This window comes from Lytechinus pictus, chromosome 15, assembly GCF_037042905.1.
Source record: "Lytechinus pictus isolate F3 Inbred chromosome 15, Lp3.0, whole genome shotgun sequence".
Lineage (NCBI taxonomy): Eukaryota > Metazoa > Echinodermata > Echinoidea > Temnopleuroida > Toxopneustidae > Lytechinus > Lytechinus pictus.
The window spans coordinates 12,970,921-12,998,300 of NC_087259.1; the positions used below are offsets into that span (position 1 = coordinate 12,970,921).

The 27,380-nt window shown below is 33.1% G+C and overlaps 1 protein-coding gene across 1 annotated transcript in view; it reads right to left on the reverse strand.

The window, feature by feature from the left end:
- LOC129277779 (formin-binding protein 1-like) overlaps positions 1-27,380 on the reverse strand; it is a 64,463-nt gene that overhangs the window by 8,265 nt on the left and 28,818 nt on the right. Inside the window, exons 10-15 of the mRNA XM_054913950.2 lie at positions 20,523-20,597; positions 14,804-14,824; positions 10,627-10,736; positions 9,746-9,878; positions 4,305-4,349; positions 2,071-2,181 (exon numbers count right to left, since the gene is read on the reverse strand). Coding sequence (XP_054769925.2) covers positions 2,071-2,181; positions 4,305-4,349; positions 9,746-9,878; positions 10,627-10,736; positions 14,804-14,824; positions 20,523-20,597 — 495 coding nt within the window. The remainder of the gene's footprint in view (positions 1-2,070; positions 2,182-4,304; positions 4,350-9,745; positions 9,879-10,626; positions 10,737-14,803; positions 14,825-20,522; positions 20,598-27,380) is intronic.

Consider the following 27,380-nt stretch of genomic DNA (forward strand, 5'->3'; position numbering starts at 1 on the left):
AGTCAAATGTTCCTGTGAATCAATCTACATAATTTATACAGCACACTCATCAATTCATCATAGTAAGCTCATACTGTAACCAAAGTGACAAGCATGGATTCCGCACCCTGTGACAAAAAGCATGCATTATTTATTAGACTCTCTCTCAATGTACATGTACATGTACATTGTAGAATGAAGAGTATTTAATGTATGATGAAATCAGCATAAAAACATGGTTTCAAACCACACATTTCAAATCGCCATTGCAAATTCAGGCAAAACACTTTTCACTTTTGTAAATATTTATATATATATATATAATCTAAATCTTACCATTTGTGTATCTATGCCTTTGTATTGTCTTCTAATTGTTTTTTTTTTTTACTTTTGATATTGTCAATAATTATTATTCTTTTTAAAGTAAGTTGGGTCGGCCTTTTTATAAGGATATTCTTTTCCTTTTTGGCTGCTTCCCTCTCAATGCTTTTTTATGTCTTTGATGTTATGTAAACCTTGTTCCTATGTATTTTACCACACTTGTGTTCATTTTTATGCAGAGAGCAAAATAAACTTGAATTGAATTGAATTGAATCATAAAGTTCAAGGAGAGGCCATCAATTTCCCTTAGTCAATTGGAGTAAAAACTGACTTTAAATAAAAAAGGATTACGCTGGCAATTTTTGAAAAAATAATTTGTCAGTGATTTTCAATGCAATCATTAAACATTTTTAAAATCCCTGTATCCATATTGGCCAGAATGCATTTGTAAGTGAAACTCTCTCAAAAGACATTTCAAGAAATGCTTCACAGATAGTCAACATGTAAAAGAGTGAAAAAGAGAGACAGGGATACATCCATATTGAAAAATCAATGATCTACAGTTTGGGAAACAATTCAACTACGTCCCACATGGCTTGGTCTAATAATTGTTTCCCAAGCTGTATATATTGCCTCAGAGTTCATGAAAGAACTTTAGGGCATGGTTACTTTAATCATGAACAGTAACTCTACCGTCATGGTACATTGCCAACCCGAACCAAGTCCGCCCTGGCATCCTTCTTCAACTGCAACTTTGACATCATCTCAATTCACGGCTAATACATGTAGCTGTGACGTGATGTTCACTGCAGTTGTCATAATTCTTCTTTCTTTTTTTTAAGATGGAGCATTGATTAAGAGGCACAGTCAGACATGACAAATGTGAACCTGAACCGGACAAGACAGGACGGTGTGTGAAGAGGGTTGACTGATCTTATGAAGACCAAAGTCTTCAAACAAACATGCAGAAAAAAGGCATGCTTCTCGGCGTTTGATAGAAATCAATTTACATTGCAGTCTAAAGTGAATGAAGAGGGGATGAATGATGGCAGCACATGCAAGAAAGTGAAAATGGAACAAGAAAAAGTTACAATTTTAACCAGTTTTTCTGGAAAAACCTATGTTGCGATGTACATGTAGTAACATCTCACTATACATGACAAACGGTAAGGTGAAACATGCTTTGGGTGACTCATAACAAAATCAAAGCAACAGGGCCCGGTAACACAAAGGTTTGTAATTGATTGCAAATATGAAAGAACAACTCTGATTGGTTCCTGGTCAGTGTTTTTGAAAAAAACGGTAATCGTGATTGGCCAGTGCCGGTTAGTGATTAATTGATTGATTACAAAAACCTTTGTGTTTTACAGAGCCCTGATATCAGGTGAGAAAAGAATCAACATTTCATTCAGCAGAGTTTCAAAACATATCCATTAAAAATTATTATCATTAAAAAAAACTAATGTTGCATTGTAATTTAAAACCTGGTTTCCTCTTGTTCTTGTATACATAATAGAAATAAATTTAAGAAATAATTGATTTCATGAAATTCTTGTTTGTTTATTAACTTCTAATCAAGGTGATCATGCATGCACAGAATTACCTAATCAGAGTATTTTTTTTCTTAATTCAGTTGCAGAAAAGGGGACATTCCATATAAAATTTGCCTCCACTCTTATTTATTTTTCAGACTGTCTTTGAATCTACAATGATAAAAATAAAAACATCTACAAATCTACGTTGCTTCCATGCACAGACTCTCTTAAAGACCTTTATCTCGGCTAGAACGCTTTGCCGATGGCCCTTCGGTTCGCTAGTATCAGTATCAGTATCATCGTTTTGCCCATTTTTATCTGCAGGCGTCACGGTCAGCTCGCAGCCCTGTATTTGATAAGGAATTGGGGTTGGGTATTGGTAGTAGAAAGCGTTAGAAGCAGTGATGTCTGTTCTTGGCCATGGGAACATGCTCAGCATGCCAGCCAGATAGAGAAAGAGTCCAAACAGAACTTTTGTCGCAATTGGCACAGCCATGCTCATGCCCTGTTTGCATGCAGTATTTTCATATTCAAGCCTCTGAAAAGAGTGGAGGTGAACATTAGATCACAATTTTTCTAATCTTAAAACGCCTACATTAAAAAAAATTGTGCAAGATTTGGTTCATTTTGTCAAACCGTACCTCCTATATTCATTTCAACCAATGTACATGTAGCATGCACAGATAAAGATTTGAATTTAAACCCTCTTAAATATTGATAAATTCCCTTAAAATGGCTGTCGCTATATCAGTTCCTTACTACATTACATGAATGCGTATGTCATAAAATGTTATGATGTGGGTGATATGAAATTGGTGAATGTATTTTATGCTTTTACATGAAAAAATATGTTGATTGTATACATGTACCTGATCAAAAAAAAATAGTTCATATTTTTTTATTTGATATATTACCCTTTCTCAATTACGAAATGAGCTGAAAATTTAATGTATGATCTTTCTGTGTAGAATTCTGATATCAAATTATTAAATGTGTATGATACATGTACATGTTAAAATGGGTCCTGAAAAAAAAAGATTCTACAGTAACTAAACTTGTAAGATAACAATAGTAGATGATACTTGGAAATGATTCACCTTAAAGATCTTTTACCAAAGGTTTGGATGGATTTCTATCTTTAAATAAGAAAGCAATGATTGGAAAGTTTATAAAGTCAGTCAAGAAATTTAAATCAACAAACAAAAAATTCCTTGTGAGGATTTTTGAGAGGACAGAATAGTTTGGGAATACATTACATGCTGAGCATAGTTAAAAGTAAGGGGGGTGTAGGGGTCATCACTATTGAATAGTTGAATAATACTTGTAAAAAAATCTGCCTTGTTTGTATTGTTAATTTTGAAAATACATGTATGTATGAAAACATTTTTTCTTTTCACCCACAATGTAAAATGAAATGTCTTGTTATCTGGTGCGTGCATTCTATTTCATATTTGGGGATCATATAAATTTACACTTGAATAGAATTTCTGTCCTTATTCAACTTGCATGATGCAAACATTCATATAGCTTAATATTACAAAATTCAAAACACACAAATTCTCTCTTTCTCTCTCGATGTCTCTTTCATTCCGTCCTCTGTTTTCCAACATGGAATCAATACATGCACATTTTGTCACAAAACATAACAAAAACGAGCACAAGAAACATATTACAAACTGAAACAGAAAAATACCCAGTGAAATTGGAATTTTCAATTTCCATAATGTTACATTTAGATTTACATTTGAATAATAACAAAATCATGATACTAAAACTATTGTTATATTTTTTGTAATTCATTAAAAAAACTACTGTAATAATTCCTTTACAAAAATCTTAACATTATTAATGTATGGAAAAGCCTTGACATGCACAATTAATTGTTTAATCAATTCTGATTTTTTTTATCCCCTCCCCTTAACAAAAAGTAGTATTAGATCCTTTTAAAATAACAAAATATCAGAAGCAGAAAGACAGTTACTCATGCAGAAATATTATATCTACTCAAATTCTTTCAATCTACATATATGTATATCAAATAATGCAATTCAAGAAATTACAAAGTACTTGGTTTTATTTTAGCTTAACATAACCAAAAAGTCATGCAGTGTAGGGCATAGCTAAAAAGAAAATTGAACAAATCTCAAGCAATTCAGATATTTGGACAAGAACCAAGGCAGCAAACGAAAACTAAAATTCACCATGAAGGTGGAAGCAGCACTGTATTTCAGGCTTTAACGTGATTCAATTTACAAGAGGGATGAACAGAAAAAAAAATTCATGCTGGACTTTAAGCAGAGGATGTCATGCTCGGAAGCACGATAGAAGAGAAGGCGAGAAAGATCGCATTTCTTTTAAGTTCTCTTGCAAATTTTGGGGGGAGGATTGTGGGTAAAGAGGCGGGAGAAACGAAAGAGCTGGGAACAGAATGCAAGGCATACAAGTATGATATATATGTATAGTACTTACACCTGGAAGAGAGTTATTTTTGTATGGAGAGTGTCCCATGTATTTCTACAGTTGGAAAGGACAGGGGGAAAACACATTACACAGTACCCAAATCACTGTAACATTCAGCCAATCTAGGTCTAGCTAGAAAAGCTATTCTACAGGTATCCAGGGAATGGTAAAAAATAACCCATGGCACAGACTAACCCATGACACTAACACATGACATCGACTTTAATCCATAATTCATCAATTTTATTCATTTTCTTTCCCTTTAAGTTGTATAGTGCCTATAAAATAGGCAGAATGAAAAATGGCATGATTTAAATCTCATGTACTGTCATCAATATTGGCCAAGTTACCAAGGATTGCATATATTTCTCTCTGATAATAAATTTGATATTATCGTCATCATTTGAATGGAACACACATTACCCATGCAAGGCAGCTCCACTGTATTTATTTTTAAAAATAGATCCTTATAAATTAGTTGTGTGCATTTCATTTACTTTTTTTTGTAAGATGGCCGTGGAGTTTTAACAGTTGAATTTATAGACTGAGGCCTGATAAAATGCAATAATAAAGACATTTCAATATGATTTCATAGAATGAAGAAATATAAGACTTTTTCAGGAATCGTATAGAGAACATGTAACCTTTTTCCAAAAAAAAAAATTAATTCACATTTAACAAATTACCATGCACATTTTCAATAAACATGGAAAACATTTACTAACCATTGTTCTTTATCTTTAGGACAGAATATTTGTTCGAAGTGAATATTTAGCACAAATAGTTCAATGTTAAGTCAATTTTGTTACATATATATTTTTTTATAATTCACTTTAAAGGGTTTCCTACGTCAAACAGGTCACCATTTCATGAAACAACTAATCAGGGATTTTCACTGAGAACTGTTATAAGCTATGAAATCCTTGCATCTGATTGGCTCAGAACAAATTAATCAGTGGAATTCATTGATAAGATGTTTCATGAAACCCTCCCCCAGGTCACCATGGATAGCATGCACCCTCAAAAAAGAAAAGCATTAGTTATTAAAAAGAAAAAATAGAGAGCAAAGCAAATAACAGATTAAAAAAATATATAAAAAAATATAGAATAAATTCATGCCATGCTTATTAATAGCAAATCAACTGATCAACACAGTAAGAAATGAAAATTTTACTTAAAAATATTGAAAAAAAAAGAAAATCGACATAAAAGAGGAAAGAAGAAAAAGTATTGGAGTGAAAGCCTTAAACCAAGGAGTATGACTAGACATACATGTACGCCTTAATATATCGTATAAAAGCTAACTTTGGCATCATGTCTTGAATTTGAGCTTAACCTCTAACATATTTATGAAAATTAATTTTGATACATCTTACAGAGGTTATAAGTTTGATTTTATATATTCAGGGGTAATATACAGTTGAGGCCAAAAGTTTACATATACCCATGGAATTCAGTGAAATTTGTTTGTTTGCCAAACATCGTAAAATTTACTATATCTTCAAAAATATAAATACTACCATGACGAATTTGGTATCAAATGAAAAAGTGTATTAAGCTATTTCACATGATTGGGATGCTGTTGGGATTTAAGTATGTTTCAGGTGGAAATTTCTTTGAAGAAAAAAAATATATTCTTGACCAATGTATTCTTTTGTTTGTTATTATATTTTCAATATTTTAAAACCAAGCCTCAATCTGAAATGGGACAAATTTTCTGGAAATGAATATTGAGTCTTTGTATATCATATAGATTTCTGATAAATAAAAACGAAAACCTGAGTTCAAAAGGCAATTATTACAAAATACTGTTACCAAAAGGGGGTGCTGTTTAAAGATCAGGTTCAAATAAACAGCACAGTACAGGAAGGTTATTTGCCATGATAATTTTTCCATTTAGGGTGAATTACACATATATAATACTACTTCAAAATGCCTTGGAAATGCATGCTTTTTAAAAATCAACACCATGTTAAAATGAGCAATTATGATCTAAAGTCAAGTTTAACCATATCATCTTCTACGATATAAGTCCATTGATGGATTTCCATATAATTGAAGTTGATTGGATCAATCGTAACTCTTTGTAAGACGGGGCCCAGAATAGCATCATATTTTCCATTGAAAAAGCTGACAATTATACTACTTTCCATGGAAATGCATGCTTTTTCTCAATTATCAACACCATTTTAAAATGAGCAATCATGATTTAAATTCAAGTTAAACTATATCATCTTCTTCTACGATAAGTGCCCACAGACTTGCCAGTCCATATGAAGAACAGGGCCCCCGTCTTAGAAAGAGTTACGTTTGATCCGATCAACCTCAGCTATATGGAAATCCATCAATGTCATATTTTTTTCCACAGGAAATTTGCACAATGTCTTTGTAAGACGGGCCCAGAATACATGTTCATGGACTACTGCGGTCTGTATTCAGGAATCACTGACTTTCCAGATTAGCTTAAGAGTGTGAGAAAGGTTGTTCATAATAGAAGACCAAAATCAAAACTAAAGACAACATTCCCACAAAACATGGAAGTTATAGTTTCACTAGTAATTGAAAAAGATAAGGATGTGAGTATTTTTTATTAAAAAAAAAATTGTCCATTGCACACTGCACAGTGAAATCATATCATATGCTGTTTTCCGCAAGATAATGCTTTACAAAATGTTGTTATTAAATAATTACTGGCCAGAATTGCTATCTTATTGAGGGGGGGGGGAGGACACTTAACACAATTCACTCACATTTTAACATCTATGAATCTAAATATTTGTTTCCTACCTCACACATTATTAGTCTTCAAATGACATGAACACTATTATTATTCACCGGGTTAAGAAAAACCTCACAATACATACTACACTGTCAAACCAATACAAACAACAAAGAACAGACTATGTTAAAATACAATTGAATTCAATATTCTCCAACCTTGTTTTTCACATCTAGTATGAAAAGAATATTAAATTCAATGTTTTTAATCAAACTGACCCCCCCCCCAAAAAAAAAAAAAAATAATAATAATTTTTTTCAAGTACTTAAAAGGCAATCTCAAACATTCAGCCAGGCAAAGAAATATTTGGCTCAAAACAAGTTTAGAAAAAAAGAGGCGATTATTGTTTATTTATTTTTTCTTTTTGAGAGAGAGAGAATTGCTATTTCATTGAAAGAGAGAGAGGGGGAGGGTAAAATTTTTAAGATGTGAATAAGGATGTATTTTTATTGTACATATCATCAAACCAAGTGCTTTAGTAGAAATACAGCATGTTTTATCAAGAAGATAGATTTCATAGAGACAGAAGGAAAAGGGGATGGGTTTATTATATATTTTACGATCTGTTTCAAGTTTAAACTTTGCTGTTGCTTTTGGTACTTTCCACTAATAGTCTGCAAGCACAGACTAAAATTTGACACTTTAACCAATACTATGTCTGGAGCAAAAACTACACCCCAAACTGTCAGTGAATCTAGTCTATTACTTCAGACTCTGCACTATAAGAATTGCAAAACCCAAGGGTCTGTGCCTGCAGACTACTTTCTGCTACCCTAACTCCATTATCCGTAGAATAAGCCAGTTCACGGTTAGCTCATGATCAACTTATCTCAAATGACCTTTGTGATTTTTCATTAGGATAAGCACTTTCATTTTGAAATGTAGATGTCGCGTAAGCTTTACCGGGTAGAGTATTTAAATTCTAGGAACAAAAGGCATTGTATAGACCAGGTGACTAGAATAGTACATCAGGGATAAAGTTTGGAAATCTGTTTTATTGTCTGCCTTTGGCACATTTGACTATTGTTTAGGCTATTGTCAAATACCAGTGATTATGAAGGCTCTATGTACTACTCTTCAGCTTGGATGTGATAAATATTTTGAAAGGAATACATGAATAATCATCAAATCACAAATGCCTATGTCAGTGAATTTGAAAGCCACCTTCATGGTTGTTTCCAAAGACCTTTTTCTGCTCGTGCGCAGTTTACAACCGTGAACAGGCTTATTATGGAGTCTACATGTACATTATGCATCAGTCTCACCAACGAAAGTAGACTCCAGACAGATAATGGCTAAAAGCTTTGACATTATTTCCTCGGACATATCATCAGTCAGATTTGTTTGGTGTGACTGGGGCAGACCTGCCAACCTTCTACAACCAAAAAAAAGTATTCTTAGAAGGAAAAAAAGTATTTTTGACAAAAAAAAGAGTATTTTTAAAAATTTCGCTCAACATAACAATCGCCAGCCAGTTATAGTGAGATCAGTGAAAAAACATGTGAAATGACTCTACTTGAAAACTTCATAATTCACCCTTTTAACAATGTGCTCGTAGGCGAGAATTTACTTGTTCTTTTCATGCAACTAGTTACTGGCCCGACAGTGATTTTTACTGGTCTGGGACTGTCGGACCGGCGCTAGAGTCAGGCGCTACGTACAATACATACTCCATGATCAGAAATTTAAAAAAAAGTAACAAATCATACAAAAAAAGTATTGGTGTATTCATAGCAAAAAAGAGGAACAAATACTCTAAAAAGGGAACGGTTGGCATGTCTGCACAAGTCTACATGAATGTAATCTCACTTTTTCCACTCAACAAATGGAAATTCATATCAGCACTATCCTAAACTCTGATTGGTCAATAGCACATCCTTGATTCTTGTTGGTGTATATATATTGGTTTACTTTTTTCACTTGTCGATAGTGGATGGTTTACCATTTAATGGTAAAAAAATATCAAAATGCTGGTAATAACTAATGTAGTCCCCACAAATCAGATAGGTTTGGATGTATCAACGGGCAAAAAAATCAAACAATTGCATTTGGGGTCAACGATGGAAAAAATGATGCTGGGAGGATGATTGTAACAATTAACAAGCCTTATAATGAGAGATCATTCGTTTAAAGAAGTTCATGAAAATGATGAGAGCGGAAGTGAGAAGAATTTTGAGATGAAATTTGAACAAAATGGATGCGAGAACAGAAATGGGTGAAAAAATACAAATAATATCACATTTCATGAGGCAAATTAACAAGAAATAATAAAAAAATATGGTGACATGTTGATATAGGGTCTGATGGTCACAGAGAAAATGTAAGCATTTTTTGTTCAATGAAAACAATCACATGCACTCCTGATCGGTTTAAAGCTACTTAATCTGGAGAAATAGAATAGAATGACTTTATGTTAATTATTACCAGAAATCTAATCTTCATTCGGAAAACCATGGAGTCTTACCCAACCATGCCTCACATGGTCATTCAGAAATATTCAATTACATCAGGTAAACTGGTTACGATTGTGACCCAGTTTAGACCCAGCATATGAGTGAATGTGTGAATGAAGTTCGTCTCTGCACAGAGGATGACTTATAAATGTGCAGTTAGAGTGTAGCTTATGAAGGCAGCGTTCATACCTACATGATAATCCTGAGAATCGTCTTACCTGATACTTAGCTAGTTCCATTCGTAGGTTATCCATCTTCTTGCCTATGTCTGCCAGTTGCTTGTCTACACTGGCTGGGTCGCCCAATGTGGGGTTCTTTGTGTATACTTCTCTCATCCTCTGCAACCCTTCTCTGGAAGAACATGCAAAAGAGGAGAAAATTGTTAACGATAGACATAAAGGGGATGTGAAAATCATGTGGTCTCGATCTTGATCTAAAAAATATCTGATCTTGATCTTGGAGATGTTGATCTTGAGCTGCAGAATCATGATCTCCAACTGAATGATCATGTCTTTGATTTTGATAAACCTATGGTCTTGAGACACAACGTTGACTCTTATTTTTATTGAAAATGTGACCTAATCCATTATCATCATCATCACCACCACCACCGCTGCCAAAAACACCATCACCACCACCATCATCATCATAATCACCATCATCATCATCAACATCACCACCACCATCATCAATACCAACACCACCACCACCATCATCACCATCATCAGCATCAACATCACCATCACCACCACCATCATCATCATCATCACCACCATCGTTGTCATCATCACCATCGTCACCATCGTCAGCATCGTCACCATCGTCAGCATCTTCATCATCATCAGCATCACCAACATCACCATCACCATCATCAGCATCACCATCATCAGCATCACCATCATCAGCATCACCATCATCATCATCACCATCATCATCATCACCACCATCAATACCAACACCACCACCACCACCACCATCATCATCATCATCACCATCATCATCACCATCATCATCACCATCATCATCAGCAGCAGCAGCAGCATCAACATCACCATCATCATCAACATCACCACCATCATCAGCAGTATTCCCAACTTACTTTGATTTGACTTCCGATTCTATAAGACTGTTGAGTTCGTCCAGTTTCTCCTTCAGTTTCTTGGACTGCTGGTTTGGTGGCAAGTGACTGAAATCTTCTTTAGGCTCCTCCTAATCATTTCATCATTAAAAAAACAAAAAAAACAATATGAATTTAATGTTTATCATCATTGGAGGTATCCCAACCACTTGAACTCGTGCAACATGCTGGCGAGCAGTGTATACATACACCAAGCAGAAACAACCAACACAACTATCAAGTACATCTTCCAGCAAAACCAAAATGATCTGCTTACAAACTCCTGCAAAATCTTGCTTGCAAACACCGAACACCAACGTAAAATAAAACAAGATATGTCTCTTGTGTTATTCCCAAATTTTTAGTGATTTTTTAGTAAGTAGTTCAGTGAGCATTTTTTTCAGGAAATTTTCAATACTTGCCCTGCATATGTATATTCAATATATATGTAATTATGATCTAATCGAGTGTCAATATCACATATCTTAAAGTTACAAATGTAATTTTTGAAATCATTTAACTAAATAAGTTTTGAATATCTGTGAATATATATATTTTTTCTTTGAAGTTGTTTAGTGAGAAGACAATTAATCTATCTCTTTTTTGTTGTCGGTGATATATTGAAGTATGTTTGCATGTAGAGTATGTAAATGTGTTGTAAACAAACATCTATACTCGTACTTGAGATACGATATTATGATTTAGATAAAAATGTAATTTGACATTTCAATTTTGCATAACCCCAAGCTCCTCATCAATTACAACGTGAAACATAAAAATTCAATTGGGTTTTTAATTTTTGTACTGGGTAAATATAAATTAAATACCGTCTAGAAATACCAAATAAATGATATAAAGATATAAATATGTGGTTTGATAATAAAATTATTGTGAAATAAGATTTAGCGCTCTGCTACATATATTTCTACAGTGCACAATTCTAAAAGTCGTTTTATGAGTTGAAGTGTAGAGAGTGACTTTCTTCAACTTGCCACAAGACACATGTACCAACTCAAGGCCAATTGTAAGAAACTATCAAACGTCTGTAAACATGGAGTTTGTCAATATCCCATGTAAAACATGGAAAAACAAAATGCATCAGCACATTTGAAAACACGACAATTTCTTACAAAGGGCTCCCTTTTCCTAAGCACATGGTGAAAACTACAATGCATTCATAATGCAATATCCAGTGCAGGTGAGAAGTATAGTTACTAGCATTAATAGCCTTCTAGCGTGCAAGGTTTTCAAGATGCGCATGCAAAGAGACCGCTTGTTAATTTACATCATTATAGGAAATCACCATAGCAACAAGCTACATCGAATAGGTTAGTAGTGTAATACCGTGACTAATCCACGGTACTTGGGTTGTTTTTTTTCTATATCCAAAGCACAAAATGTCATGCACGATGTACAAACACTGTACATGCACGACACAGAACAGCATTTTTTCTAATGAGCGAACATCGACATCAAACGGGCTGTGATACGAACGAACAGGCCAACAAACAAACAAACAAGACAAACGAAACACAAACCGTTTACAACATTCATGACGAATGAAGAAAAATTATGTTAAAAGCAACATTGGATCACAGGTGAGAAGCAAGAGGGCTTTAGGGAATCAAAGAGGATCGGAGATAGAGGGAGATGTATTCAAGAATTGTGCATAAGGTCATAACTCCATAATACGATAGCTTTTGTAAGAAAATTCACCGATAGTTGTTAATTTTGAACTCTGTTGATTTCAGTAGGTTTATGCATCAAGATAATGGGGAACGATATGAAATTTTGTCCTTTTTTATCATTTGGGTAAAAAGAGATGATGGCAAAGGGCTTAGAGGTTTGGAGGAGGGACAAAGCAGGGGGATAGGGTGGTGGTGGTGGTGTATGTGTGTGTTTTGGGGGAATTGTACAGGGTTCCCAGCTCATCAGGGAAATTAGGGAAAATTGTTTTACTTTTTTCCAGTCAGGGAAAAATCAGGGAATTTGATATTACCTAAAATCAGGGGAAAATGCCTCAAATGAGGGAAATATCAGGGAATTTTGATCAGCCCAAAAGTCAAAAGCACGGTAGTCAGTCAGACTCTGTTATATTTTTTTGCATATCAAAACAACATCCATTGAATGACTGGATATGGTGGTACTAATTAGTTTTACACTATTGTTTTTATACTGAAAATACATGTAATTCACTGCAACAACTTAGAAAACATTCGAAACTGGGAATGGGTTTGAATGATTATCAGGGAATTTTTAAACTTCATCCGGGAAAAATCAGGGAATTTTGTTTTCTTGAAAAGCTGGGAACCCTGTGGTAGTATACAGATGGAGGTGATGAGATTACCCGATAGATAATTATAATAGCTCACTTAAACCTTGATTTTCTGCAATTTAAGATGCATATGGCACAATTTCTGGATATCTAACAGATTTCATCACAGCTTAAAGATACAAGAAAGGGAGATCAAGGATTTTTTTTTTCCTCAATCCTAATTTTCGATCAGGGGTTGTATTGACTTTTCTTTTCATCTGTCTGTATTGTCTAGCCAGTAATAAAAAACAAATTATTAAGTAGAATGTACATGTATATGTGGTACTGATAGGTTACCAATGCGGACAATGGGTCAAGATTATTTATCCAAGACTGTCAAATGATCAATGAAAGCAAAATTTGAATAGGTTGTTTTGCCATTCCCTAATGATTGTGTTTGTCTATGTGGGAGGGGCACTCAAATTGTGAGAACCTATTAAAATAAAAAATAAAAATCTGCTTTAATCATCTTTCACATGGATCTCCATGGGAACAAACTCCCTGCATTTGCACAAGAGCAAAACAAAATTCCAGTCAAAATACTTCAATAGGAAATATCATAATTCATATGAAAAAAGGAAATCACATCAAAATATATATGTCTGCAAAAAAAAACTATATGCTATCAAATAACTGCAAAAAATACATCATATAAACTCTTGAAAGAAACGAGAACAGGCAAATTCTCATTTAGTACAATTATTAGAACTACAGCATCCTTCAGTGACAGAAGGTCAGTTCTAACAAACCACATCAATGTATCAATGTTGATTAAGTTTTCTATCTAATAGTCAAGTCTGTCAAAGGTTAGTAACTTTCAGTTCTTCAGTTTTCAAGTTATCAAACTTGCCACCCCCAACCCTCTCGAAAGAATAACAAAGGATTTCATTTATGACAGCTGTATGATCTCCAGTTTCTTAATGCTACTAAATGAATTGAAAATTGATTGAAATTGAAACCGAATGAAGATGTCATGATTAAAAATAAGACCATACTCTCGATGCATGTCAGTCATGCAAATGCATCAGATACAAAAATATAATGTATGAATGATAAATGATTATTCATTATTGAAAAAACCAAGTCAAGTGTAATTGAAAAATTCACCTGGGTGTCCCTTTGTGACTCAACCATGCAAAGATATTTATATTAAAAAAAAAAAATGGTTTATGAATTTGACCTTTCTTTCACTCATAGATAAATTATTTGTATTTTTAGATTATATAGGAAGATCAATGACCACTCTTTGTATTACCAGTAATCATGAATAAAAATGGTAATTCTATTCATTTCGACATGTCATCTAAACATTAATCTTTATAATCAAACTGAATTTTCATGTTGCAACAGAAATGCTTTTAAGTATATTTGTTTTAAACAACAAAATCAAATATTGCATTGATAACATATATATTTAGACAAATTCTTTTTCACAGATTTTGTAAAGTTACAATAAATGTTGTAATACCCCCAACATACCTCCTTCCCATTTTTAATCTAATGCAATATTTTACAGATCAATCATTTTGTAAATCAGAGTAGTAGAGTTTCTATTAAAAAAAAAAGACAAGTACAATCCCCCTTTAGTCCTCTGGTAAACGATAAAATGTATGAATGTTGGAAAGGCGCAAGCAAAAAGAGGATAAATATGACAAAAATGGCCTTCAAATATGCAGAAATTGATGACAAATCAAATGCACTGATGTATCGAATATGAAAATTCTATTCACTACATTAAAAAAAAACTATAAAAAAAAACTTGCAAGACTCTCAAAACTCCATGTCAAAATTGAAACTTGATTTTTTTTGCAAACTTTTTTTGTTTGTCGTCATTAGCAGACATACCTGAAAAAAGGAGAGTGGTCTCTGAAAAGAGTTTGGAATAAAAGTGAAAAAAAAAAAATATCAGCCAGAGTACAACTGGAAGGATCAATTATTCTAGATGACTTTGAACTGATTTACATGCTATGTACAGTAGATATACAATGGATTTCATGTTGCAAACATGCAATTTGAATCAGAATAAAGAAAAAATATACTTTAAAAATTGCAACTGCTATTAGGATTTAGATGAATTCATAACATGAATTAAAAAGCAATTGCCATTCAAGGAAATCACAGTTAAATAAATTTGAATAAGTCAGATCGAAGCAAAACATACTCAGCTGATCAAATTTTACACAAACTTCTGTTTCATAATCAATTATGAATTCAAAGAACAAGGTCATTATCTCATTCACTATATTGAACTATCATCATCTCAAACTACTTATGTCAGAGAATATAGTTCTAGAAACTGTATATCGGATTTATATCTGGCTCTGGCACTGCATCAAACAAGAGAAATATGATGCAATAAATAGTATTAATAGTAGTAAATAGTATCACTATAAAGAAACCGGCTGAGAAAGAGAAACACAGATAAAAGTAATTAATGAAAAAGAAAATCATATTTTTTAATTTATTAATTTTTCAAAAAGGAACAAAGGGTCACTCTAAAATTTACATCCTAATGGTTCATCATTGGATTCATGCATTAGAGTGATAATGCCTATGATTAACACATGTGAAGAAAAAAAAGTTAGAATTGAAAATATTTTTTTGGAAATGGGGCACTGTTTAAACCATTCAATGTATGGACACAAAAAATTGATAATACATACAGAAATGAAGTTCAGTTGTGTTCAAACTGAATGTACATCCAGTATTTATTTATTTATTCATTATCATTATTTTTTTTTTTTTGGGGGGGGGGGATTTCTAATAGTATGTACATGAATCCAGTTAAGGGACAATAGGGCATTTTGATATGGTAATCTTCTTCCTTCCTCTTTCTTTCACATAGGGGAGGGGGTGTTTGCCCTCTACCCCCCCCCCCCCCCACTTCAATGGCATTGCCCATGATCCAGTATACTATTATTCAGTCTTCTTGGCTTTGGCAACTGGTATCAAAATAAATACTAGTGTTGTTGTGAGATATGGAACTTGAAGAAAAGTCCACACTTCCATTTAAATGAATAACATAGTAATGTTCTTATCAAAATACATTGTAAATAGATGCACAGTGAGAAAGCGCTCAAAGAGGAAAGACCCAGAGACACCCAAGAACTAGGATAAAGTGTACAACTATTTTGAAAAGGAGAAAAGAGGTTTTGCCACTGACTCGAGGTACACAATATTGACATTCTCATTAGCAGTAGGCAGTTCAATTTAATTTGTTTTAAATGACCGAGTTTGGGTTGATAAAGCAAGACTATTTTACCACCATTTCTTTATGAAATATTATTACTTTTAACATAACTGATTGGCTAACTGATAATGGGATCTTTAAAAAAAAATTATTTTTATATCATATATATATATATATGTATTTATTTCAAATACGTGGCAAAGATGTTGAACCCATTTTCATAAATTTACTTTAAAGTGGGGAAATTCTGTTCTACCCTTACAAGAAAATGAATTTACTCACTAATGCACATGTAACTAATTGTAAACTGGAATCAGATGAATTTAACATGCACTTATGATAAAACTCCTCATGCCAGCAATTACTTAATTACATCTTTATTTGATTTAAAAGTTCTGAAACATTTTCTTCCAGACTGCTGTGGTTAACCTAACTTTGTAAGTTTTTGCAAGTATGCACAAGTATATGTCTGTGAAATTCATAAGTACATATTAATATTAATAGCATTTCATGGTGCTTATCTATTACCCAAATATAAAGTGCTCCCAATTGTCCCAGCAGTGCATATTCCATGAATAACTAAATAACATAATATTCACGAATGTAGCATTTCATAATGGGTGTAACCAATACCTATTTAACCAATATATATAGATCTTTGACCAACATCCTTTAAATGGTTCCCATGCACAATTTGGATTAAAGGAACTGACTCCTCAATGTTGAAACGTTGATTGGCTCATCATAGGAGTCTTTAAAGGACTAAAATCCATCCTCTAGACAGGAAATACATTTTCTTATAAATATAAAATCTTATTTGATTCAAAGAAAAATTTGGAAAGTCTGTTAAAATTAAGTAGAGGTCGAAAGAGGCATAAGGCAGAAATTGGGGGAGTGTTATAACCATGCCGAAAAGTAATGTCTCGGTGAAAATTATAGGCCTTCCTCTTCAGATTATTTACATCAGTCTTTTTAAAGCAAAATTTAAAAACTAAAATGCAAGTAAAAATCAAAAGAAAAGATGATCTAACACACCTTTTTTCTGAGCTGAACCTGTGCCACAAACAATAAATCATAAAACATAAATAAATTATCATGAACAAAATATAGGAAAAGACTGAAAAGAAAATACAAATAATATTGTGGTTTTACACATCTAAAATGTACATGTAAATATACATCATGTATTAAAAAGAATATTGAAATGAATAAAACATTAAACAAAAATAGACAAAAATAAATAAGAAATGAATAGCTGTGAGATTTTACATCACAATACAAAGGAAAAAACAACATATAAACATAAAACTTGACAGGTTTATACAAAAGGAATTATGTCAAATAAATACAAACGGAAGAGGATTTTGTTTGTGTTTGAGGTAAAATAAAGAAAGTGGCATATTTTGTGCAAATATAAGGATTTTGGTGCATTTTGGGATGTACATCCGTATTCAGTATATGTATATCTGATAAGAATGTGGACTACAGAGCTTTATTTTGTATAGTATGTATCAGTCACAACAAGGTTTGAAATCATCACATTTTCTTTGAAAAGGGGGCAAAGTGCCGATATGTAATTCTATATAGGAGTGTGCAAAACTTTGCGATTCTACTAGTTTTAAACATTATTTGAAGCTGCATTCACATGAGATTAAAAGACCTCTATAACTATACTGTTGCCTTGAGAAGTGACATTCAACCACACTGAAGGTCACACAACTTTATAAATGAGAAATTATACCTTGGTCACATTTGTTCTACGGCGGCCGTACGGCAAATAGAAAACAGTCATTTAAACATTTTTTTTGTACCAGCTACATATAGGTGGTTTGAATAAAAATGAATAAAACGGCTGTTTTCGACTCGCCGTAGAACAAATGTGACCAAGGTATAAAGGTTGTTATTCCTTAAACCAACCTATTGAATTATCCTAAAATAGGCAAACAGTACGAGTCATTTTGAACACACCCATAACTATACTTCTATGATGATATTGATCTTCGCGTATATGTGCAGATCATATGTCCATAAATAATGTTATCAAATAAATACTTCATGTATATGCATGAATTGTATATGGATTATGAATATAGTGAAATATGTGTTATCCCATCCAGTGTAGATACAGTCTTGGTTTTACAATAAATAGATACAAGTGAAATAAAATGCCATATAGAATTGTTTATACAACACAAATACTTTTATCGCTTAATCGTCAAAAAGATATGAGCTGTATTTGGTTTTCAAATGTTACTACTTTGATCGCGTGAATAGTATCTAGACTGCTTACAAACTGGTGTTTTTATGATACATATTGTGCTGTCAGACATAAGGTTGGATACACATATCATATGTGAAGGTATTTTCACAATTAAAGCTAGTAGAAGCACAAATACAGATTTCCAATTAATATTCAACTACTGCTATACCTGCCATCGCTTCTACAACATACTGACATAGAGATCACAGCACTTCATACAGCTGTTTACTGAAAAGTAAATTAGCATGCAAAAATGCACTGAACTAGTTAAGTCATGCTTTAACAAATTATATTAATAAAGACAAATAAAGAAAAATAACATAAAGTGCATCTATACAAACCAGAAATAATCCAAACAAAAGTGACATAATACAGCTAATAAGCCTTTTCATTCACTATATATTGTTTCTTATCTGAACAACCAAAGCTAAATAAATCAGATGAAAATTACCCCTCCCCCAACAGGAAAATTATAAGTAACGAACCAGTCTAATTTTTATATAGGTAAAAAGTCATGATTAAATTGCTAGTTATTGATTAAAATGGATATAACTGCAATGAATCTATATGAATTATATCCAAAATGTTATCTAATATAATTTTTCATTGTCAAAATCATGGATTATTTTGACCTATGTACTTTGGGACAGAATGTAAAATAAGCACCATAAAGAGGAGTTTTCATTAAGAAAAAATATTTCACCAGCATTAATGACACATTTAATATATTAAAAAAAAATCTTAATGTGAATTTGATAGAAGTTTGACAGAAAAATATAATAAATTTCCTCTTTATGCTTAATTGAGAACCCCCTACACTTGAATATTTGTTCAAGTACATGTGGTAACTCCAAAATAAATAATGAAAAAAATGTTGAGGTAAAGAAGTATAAATACCCAAAGAGAAAAAAAAGGATGAAAAAGTATAAGCATATACCCTCAAAATAAATGAATGCCCTCATTCTGAAATTGGATCTAAAATTGGTCATGTAGAGTACTTAAAAATGAAGATTTTAATTCTCTTGAGATAGTATCTCACAATCTTATCGTTCACCTTGCGCAAAGCTTAGACGACAGACAGGCACGATGATGAAAAAATAAAATATTAAAGGGAAAGTCTCCTAAGAAAAGTGATTTGCATAAAAGTCACTATAATGGTAACTTTGCCATCCAATGGTAACTACCATGGTAACAATGCTCATCAGCCAATCAAAATCAAGGATTCCATGCAAGTTACCATTGGATGGCAACGATACCATAATGGTGACTTTTAAGCAACGGGGCCCGGGTCGACTTTCCCTTTAAGAATTCCATGCATGTTCATGCAAATTAATGTGGCACAGTCCATGTAGCAAGACGCATAAGCAGGGATCCAGCGAGACTGGTAATTGGTTATTCATTTCAAGACAGGCACAGCGTTACCTTTGAATTTACAATTCAAGTTTCATAATCGGGATTTATAATTTGGGAGATGTTCTTCCTAACTACAAACAAGTGGTGTATGATTTACTTCTTTTTACCTGTTAGGAATAAATTTTTTGGCATGCCACCCCCCAAGATAAAAAGCAAAGGATAATTGCAATATCACAACAATTCTTTGCATAATCACTGATATACACCAAATCTAAGTTCCAATGACTAAAATACACTAACGTACCTGAATGATTTTTTTTTTAATCATAAGGAAACCAAGACCAAGGTAAATTTTAGTCCCCCCCTAGTCGAAATACGTAAATTTTACATTTTGGTAATTCCGTGCCACATGCATTAGCTTTTTGTTGTTGGAAGGGTCAGCCTTAAGCTTAGTCAGCCATAACTTCAGAATTAACGCATATGGATTTTTGGAAGTTTAATTGAAAGACTTAAATTTGTTACATAATGTACTATATTCAAGGAGGAAGAGGCGATTCCCTTCTTGTACCCCCCCCCCCCCTGTTAAGTAATGCAAATGACCTTATTAACTGCTACTTTGATTTTGTGTGTGGTGGGCTAGCTGTGCCTGTTTTAAATTGGATCTCTATACTAATGTGCACCAATAACGTGCTGTCTATTAGTCAATAATGGTGGAGTGTAACGTTCATCTACCCGGGGGTTAAAGTTTACGACCATGATACCTTGCGTCTAAAGGATGGTGTGTGTGGGATTTTCATCTTGATGCTGGTCGAGGGGCGCGACGGGTCCTTATCCTCCTGGTGGGAGGGGGCGGAGTGGGGTACGAGGCAGGTGGATGGGGGGGGGCAACAGGGAGGCAATGATGGGGGGGGGGTGGGGTAGAAGGCAGAATATTGGTTAGTTTCAACAGCAAATAATGCAAATAAGATGGTGAGACATAGACGAGGATGAAATACAGGCAAGGAAGATAAACAGAGGAAATAGAAGAGAGAGGGGGGGGGGGGTAAAGAGGGATGGAGACACAAAAAAGTGGATAGGGCAAAGAAAGACAGAATTCAAGAGACAAAGAGATAGGATGTGAAAGCATAGGGTATAAGGAAAAAAAGATTTAGAGAATGAACGATGGCAATAAATATGGGACAGTATATGATTGATAGAAAGAGAGGAAGCAGGAGAGCAGAAAGAAAGACAAAGAAAAAGAAAGGGAGAAAAAATGCAGATTGAAAAAATATAGAAATGAATAGAGAGGGTGGATGGAATGAGTTAGAGAGAGAGAGGGAGTGAGTTAAGTGAGTGAGTGAATGAATGATTATGAAAGAATGAATGAATAAATGAATGAAATGAGTGAGTGGGTGAGTGAGTGAGAGAGAAGGGGAGAGTGAATGAGTGAGTTAAATGAGTGAATGAACGATGAGGAAAATCATTATGCAATGAGGGTGGAAAGCGGAAAATGGAGAGTGTGGAACAAACAGATGCAGAACGGGGGAAAAGATCGGGATGGAGAGAACATTGGAAAAGGGGGTGGATGAGAAAAGTTTGAGGTATTTGTTCATGGTGCAAAATCCAAGAAACACAATAAGATGATTGAAGGTGATCAATTAGATTCAAGAGAAACAAGTAAATCAGTACAGTGAAATTGTATAATGAAAGTGAAAATCAGTTGCATAGTAAATAATGTGAATGGGAAGATGAGAAAAGGAAGATGGATAAAAGTGGTAAAGATTGAAAGAGAAAATGACAAAGAGAAGAGAAGGGGAAAGGGATTAGAAAAGAGGGAATAGAGGAGAGAAGAGAGGGAGAAACCAAATGAGAGAGGGAGAAAGAGAGACACAGATAGACAGAAAGAAAGAAGAAAGACAAAGAGAGACAGTGAAAGATATAGAAAAAGTAATCACACCATCACCAAATACAGTTACAGTAAAAGTAATCCACAAAAGAAAAATGAATAGATGAAATAAAAATTTGTGATTCAGGAATCAGAATAAAACGTTCATGTTAAAGAACTCAAGGAAAAGAAGAATTGAGAAAGAACAAAAAAAAGAATGAAGATGAGTAAGGTCAGTTCAGAAAATCAGGTACATACATATATATAGTAAAATGCAGGAATATGTAAACATTTAGAGATTAATGATTCATCATTCTAATAAAACATGAATAAACATTCTAATTATCTGACAGTAATTGCTTGCGTGATTAACTCAAGAGTCAATAGCAACAAACTGTGATACTCTAATATTAGTACACCACAACAGAGATTATCTATTTCATTCCAGTACTTGAAAATTAAAATACATCATAAGAAAAATTGACCACTATAAAATGGTAAATAGTTTTGAGTCACCATTGAAATAATACACAATGGTATGAACATATTTGAAACTTTTAACATAAATTATACCAACTTAATGGCAAAATTTCTATCAGTAGTTTAGTATTATTTATCGTTCAACTGGGACACGACGTTGTATAAATTATGTAGCATAATATTAAAGTAGAATATGATTTATTTCTCACTTCAATAAAGTATAGTAAGGGTTCTCTTATCCTACAGTTGTATTATATGAATTATATCATGAATTATTTTTTTTTTTAAATCCAAATGTCCAAGATATATTTCTGAAGCAAATTATAAGCTGATGATTAGAATATTACTTTGTTTTTCAGCTTGAATTAACCCCCCCCCAAAAAAAAAAAACATTATCCAATCAAAATTCAAAACAGCATATAACAAAAAAAATACAACAAAAATACAAATAATAACAAAAAAGTAGAAATACATACTGTATATCTGTGAAGAAAAATGAGTATTTTAGGTATTATTGGGCAATATTATTTTCTGCACGCAATGCTTATAATTTCATGTTTTCTTGTATCAGAAGTTTTGTTTAATGCTGCTTATATATTTTTAGAGTTGTGAAAGTGATTTTAGGTTTTGTGTGTATAAATAAATATCATGCTGGTCATTGTGTGAAAAATTATTATTATTAAAACTTTGTTTTTTTTTGCTTTAATTTTGTTTTTGTGAATATTTTCTATCTGAGAGTGCCATTACATGATGAAGACAAATACATAAAACAACTGATTGTAATATACATGTACATGGTAAACCAAGTGCATAATAGATTAATATATATATACATCAATTGTGTGTTCCATGGTCCAAGTATAAAAAAGATGTGTAATATTTACAATTAATTGTAACTTCATGCACATGATTTGCCATACATTTAAGGTTACTGTGATCAATCAATTCTATATTTATGTTAAAGTGTACCATGCCTTTAAATATAAAAGGTACAAGGAATTTTTTTAACAATCAGTTGTTTGATATGAGCCTCATTTCATTTTAAACTTTTAGTGTCATATGCTTAATATCATATTTCAGTATTTCCTTCACCATGTTCATTGGAACAGACAATTTTTTTTCAACAAACAGCAAAGGGCAAGATGCATCACTGAACGAGAGATCTTCTTTTATTTTGACCCAAATATCTCTATGAAATAGTGAGAGGTGACACATTATTTGCCTCAGTGGCCAAAATCTCGAAAATGCCAGGAGTCGGAGTTTACCGACATCCAATACAAGTTTGTGCCGAGTTTAAATCACACTTCATTATTACATGGTATTACTAGTTCTTAGAAACCCTCAGAAACTCACTTCTCATGTCAAGGAGTTCATTTTCAATTTGTTTCTTTGTGGTGTGGTAATAACAACCAACTATTAAAGAGTTTTATCTCACATAGATCTATACTTCAAACATGAGAAGATTAAGTACATAATGTAAAATGCCTTTCTTGTCCTCAAAGAAATCTTTTCATCATCCTTTATCATACACCTTCAACTGGAGATTCTTATCATCAGTTGAATATAAAAATTTTGATACATCTAAGATTATCTGCACCTCCCCCCATTCTCCCAGTAAAGGTGACAAGATTTTCACCATTATTCTTCCACACAGGATTAAATACTATTTAATCAATCTTTAATGATGATAATCATGCGAGAACTTGTCTCATTATTAAAATGAGATATTGTTATATTACAAAGAAAACCCAAATACATTACTGTATATGCCAGAATATCTGTATAAGCATAGATGTATGTGCTGTATTAATAGAGTTAGGCAAGTGCTGCACCAGTATAGTTAGGCATTGTATTATCATTATTATTATCATTATTACTTGTAAATTAGGCATGTAAGTGCGATTTAGTTATCGAGTTAGGTAAACATAAGGTGCAGATTAAACCAATGAGATAGGTGATATCTCCTTGATTAAACCAATTATTATAATATTGCAATATTTCTTCATGTAGGCTGGGGTACAAGAAAACATAAATTACATTGAAGGAACATATGCTAGATGTCACAGTTTTATACATTGTCCCTTAATAATGTATGTGACAGAAAGGCTGGTAACCAACTTACTGTCTGCCAGAAACTTACCAAATTTTAAATTGGCCTACATTTTATGGCTTTAGATTTAACTTCAAAGGTTAATACAGGATATTGCTGCAAAGTGCAAGCCATTGAATGCTATGCATTAATAACCATTAACCAAGCTCTGCAAAGTTGTCAATAATCTACAAAAAATAGTATGCTACACAGGGAGAAAACAATTATTCATAAAAAATGGTTTGCGAACCACTATATACAAGTTGATGAATATTGTGATATTGTTCGCTGAATTGCTATGCTCAACTGCCATTTCATTTCTAGACATTTCTTTAACTCTTCTTTTATTTAAACTTCTTTTCCTTCGCTTTCCATGCGCTTGCTTTATTTGATCGGTTCAGTTTCATGCAGAAAACATAATTCGTTCATAACACTTAATCAGAAATGCTTTCTTTTTTATAAATTGGCAAAGACATTTTTTTAATGTCTGTCAAATCGAAATGGATGTAGCATACCGGGCTCCAGCTTGCTGCTGAAGTTACATTCTCCTGAAAATAACAACCAAATTGGGGAGATGGGTTGAGTTTAGTTGGACAGTGAAGGGGGCAGAGGCAGTGATAGAAGGGGGCACAGATAGAGACATTTGGAGTGAGAGAGAAAGCTAGGAAGAGAGATAGAAAGAAAGACAGTAATGTTTAGAGGAAAGAAGAGGACGACTAGTGAGATAGGAACATAGAGACGGAGAAAAAGGGAAAGGGAAAATTAGAAAGAAAGATAGAAAAAGAAAACCAAAAACGGTCCTGCACTGTTCACATCCAGATCCAGGATGGGTAGTGAGAGAGAAAGATGGAGAGAGAGAAAAATAGAAAGAGAGACAGAGAGAGAAGAAAAAAGATACAAATAGAAATAGGGAAGAGGCAAACAAGGAGAACTTAAGACAATTTCTAAAGGATTCAGAGCAGAGAAGGGATGTGATAGTGACAAGATTAATATTAATAAGGCAGATTAGTATTAAGACACCGATGAATACATCATTAGTCCCATACAATACTTGGGCTCGTATTCTGAAGTCTGGTCTAATTCTGTGTTAAAATTATGGGAAGCCAAAAATGTCAACAATTTTTTTTTTGTTTACTTGGTGTATATCCAAAGTTTACTGCACGTAATCGTCAAGCTTTGATGATGAACAAAACTGTTCTCGTGACTACTTTTAGATAGTTCTGAATTATTTGAGTGTCAATTGAGCTGATAAATTTAAACCTGTACCGGTAGAGATTCGCGTCACAATTGGCTATCCATAGTTAGACCACAACTTTAAACCAGGGGTGTTTCACAAAGATTTAAGTATGACTTAAGAGTCACACTTAAATGCCGATGCAATCTTACTGATCAATATGCAGTAGTTCGCGTCCTCTTCGCATGATCTGACCAATGGGATCATGCCTTTCATAACGCATGCAACTAGGCATTTAAGTATGACTCTAAGTCATACTTAAATCTTTGTGAAACACCCCCAAGCTTTTAAACCTAACCTCAGAATGTGGACTATTTAGTTTGAATTACAACCATCGGAATTCATATTCCAGCTTTATCCATTGGTTAGAATATTAGGATTATTTAGTTTGATAATACAGATGGATGTGTAAGTGAAAGTACATGTATTTTATATTACAGTACAATGAGAATATCAACAGATTTACAAGTCGTACAGAGTCTAAGTCTACTTGTTTTTGCCATCTCTTCCTCTACATAATAAGGTTATAGTGAATAGAAACCGAAAGTTGTCAAGCTGGGATAATTAACATCAATATATCAGTATGGGATATTTGGTACTAGGAAACAAGACAACCTATTCTTTGCAGTCAAATCTCTAAGCACTAAATGCATGCGTAAGATGCATAGACAAGATATTACAAGGGCAACATGGCAAACTGCACTTCCGCACTATAGAGTTTCCTAGTATTGGTGGAAGTGTGAGCTTCGTGTAAAATGTTATATTGTAGATTATACAATCAGATTTAAGAATAACATTTAAAAAAAGTACATGTAGGGGTTAAATAGGGTGGTCAGCTAACCCTAAGTTCTATGAATTCAATGAATATCCAAAAATCACATTTTGTTTGAGAGAAATGCATCACAATTATTTTGTTCTATGAATAGCTTAAATATTTGAACAGTAACTTCATTTGTTCATTTTTACTGACTACAGGTAATGGTAAAAAAAATCATAAGAAATACCAGTAAAAATAATTTGTAGGAGAGTTAAAAATATAATAAATTTATAAAAATATGATAAATTGCTGAATACATACTAACTTATAGTGTGAAATGTGGGGTACTTTTTTTCCTGATATTAAATAAGGTGCTCTGTTTCGTCAATTAATACTACAGGAGCAGATATTGGTGTGTTGCATGTATTTTAATAAGATAATCTTTTTAGTTACCACAGATGATGATGGTATGAGTGCCATTGCCCCATAATTGACCTTATTAAGCTTATGTTAGAGTCTTCCGCATCCCTCACTGCCGATAGATTAATACACCCGCAGATTACTTGAACTAATGGTAGATATTGAGTATATTGTGTTGAGGTGTAGATGTACTGCACATGATGTGCTTTAATAACCGTGTCTGGGGGTGTTTCTATAAAAGGTTTGTGAAGTTCTACATGACTTTATAAGAGATAGAGCATGAAGAGCCATATGATAATTTTGAAAATTTATAATCAATCAAACAATTAAGGAGATATATTCCGAGTTCAGATTGTTGTAATTAAGAAGATATTTTGAACACAATATTTTTTCAATTTAAAAAAAAAAAAAAAAAATTGGGGGGGGGGGGGCGGTCAAGGAAAATAAAGATTCTCTTCCCTTTGTTTTACAATCTGAAGAAAATATTTAACTGACCGCTTGGCACTTCATACGCAATCTGGTTCATAAAAACAATGTTTACAACTTTGCATTTATGAAACACCCCATGACAAACTATTCTATATGTCGTGCTGAATGTTGACAATATTAAGTCATGTTTGAGGGGATTATGCACCATTTGTTCCAAAGCAACACTGATCTCAAATTATTAACAGGACTACAACATGAAATGCATTATATGGACAATGAAAACATGTACCATATGCATTAGGATAACCCTTATTACTTTAATCCAACATTGAAGAAATGAGGAGAA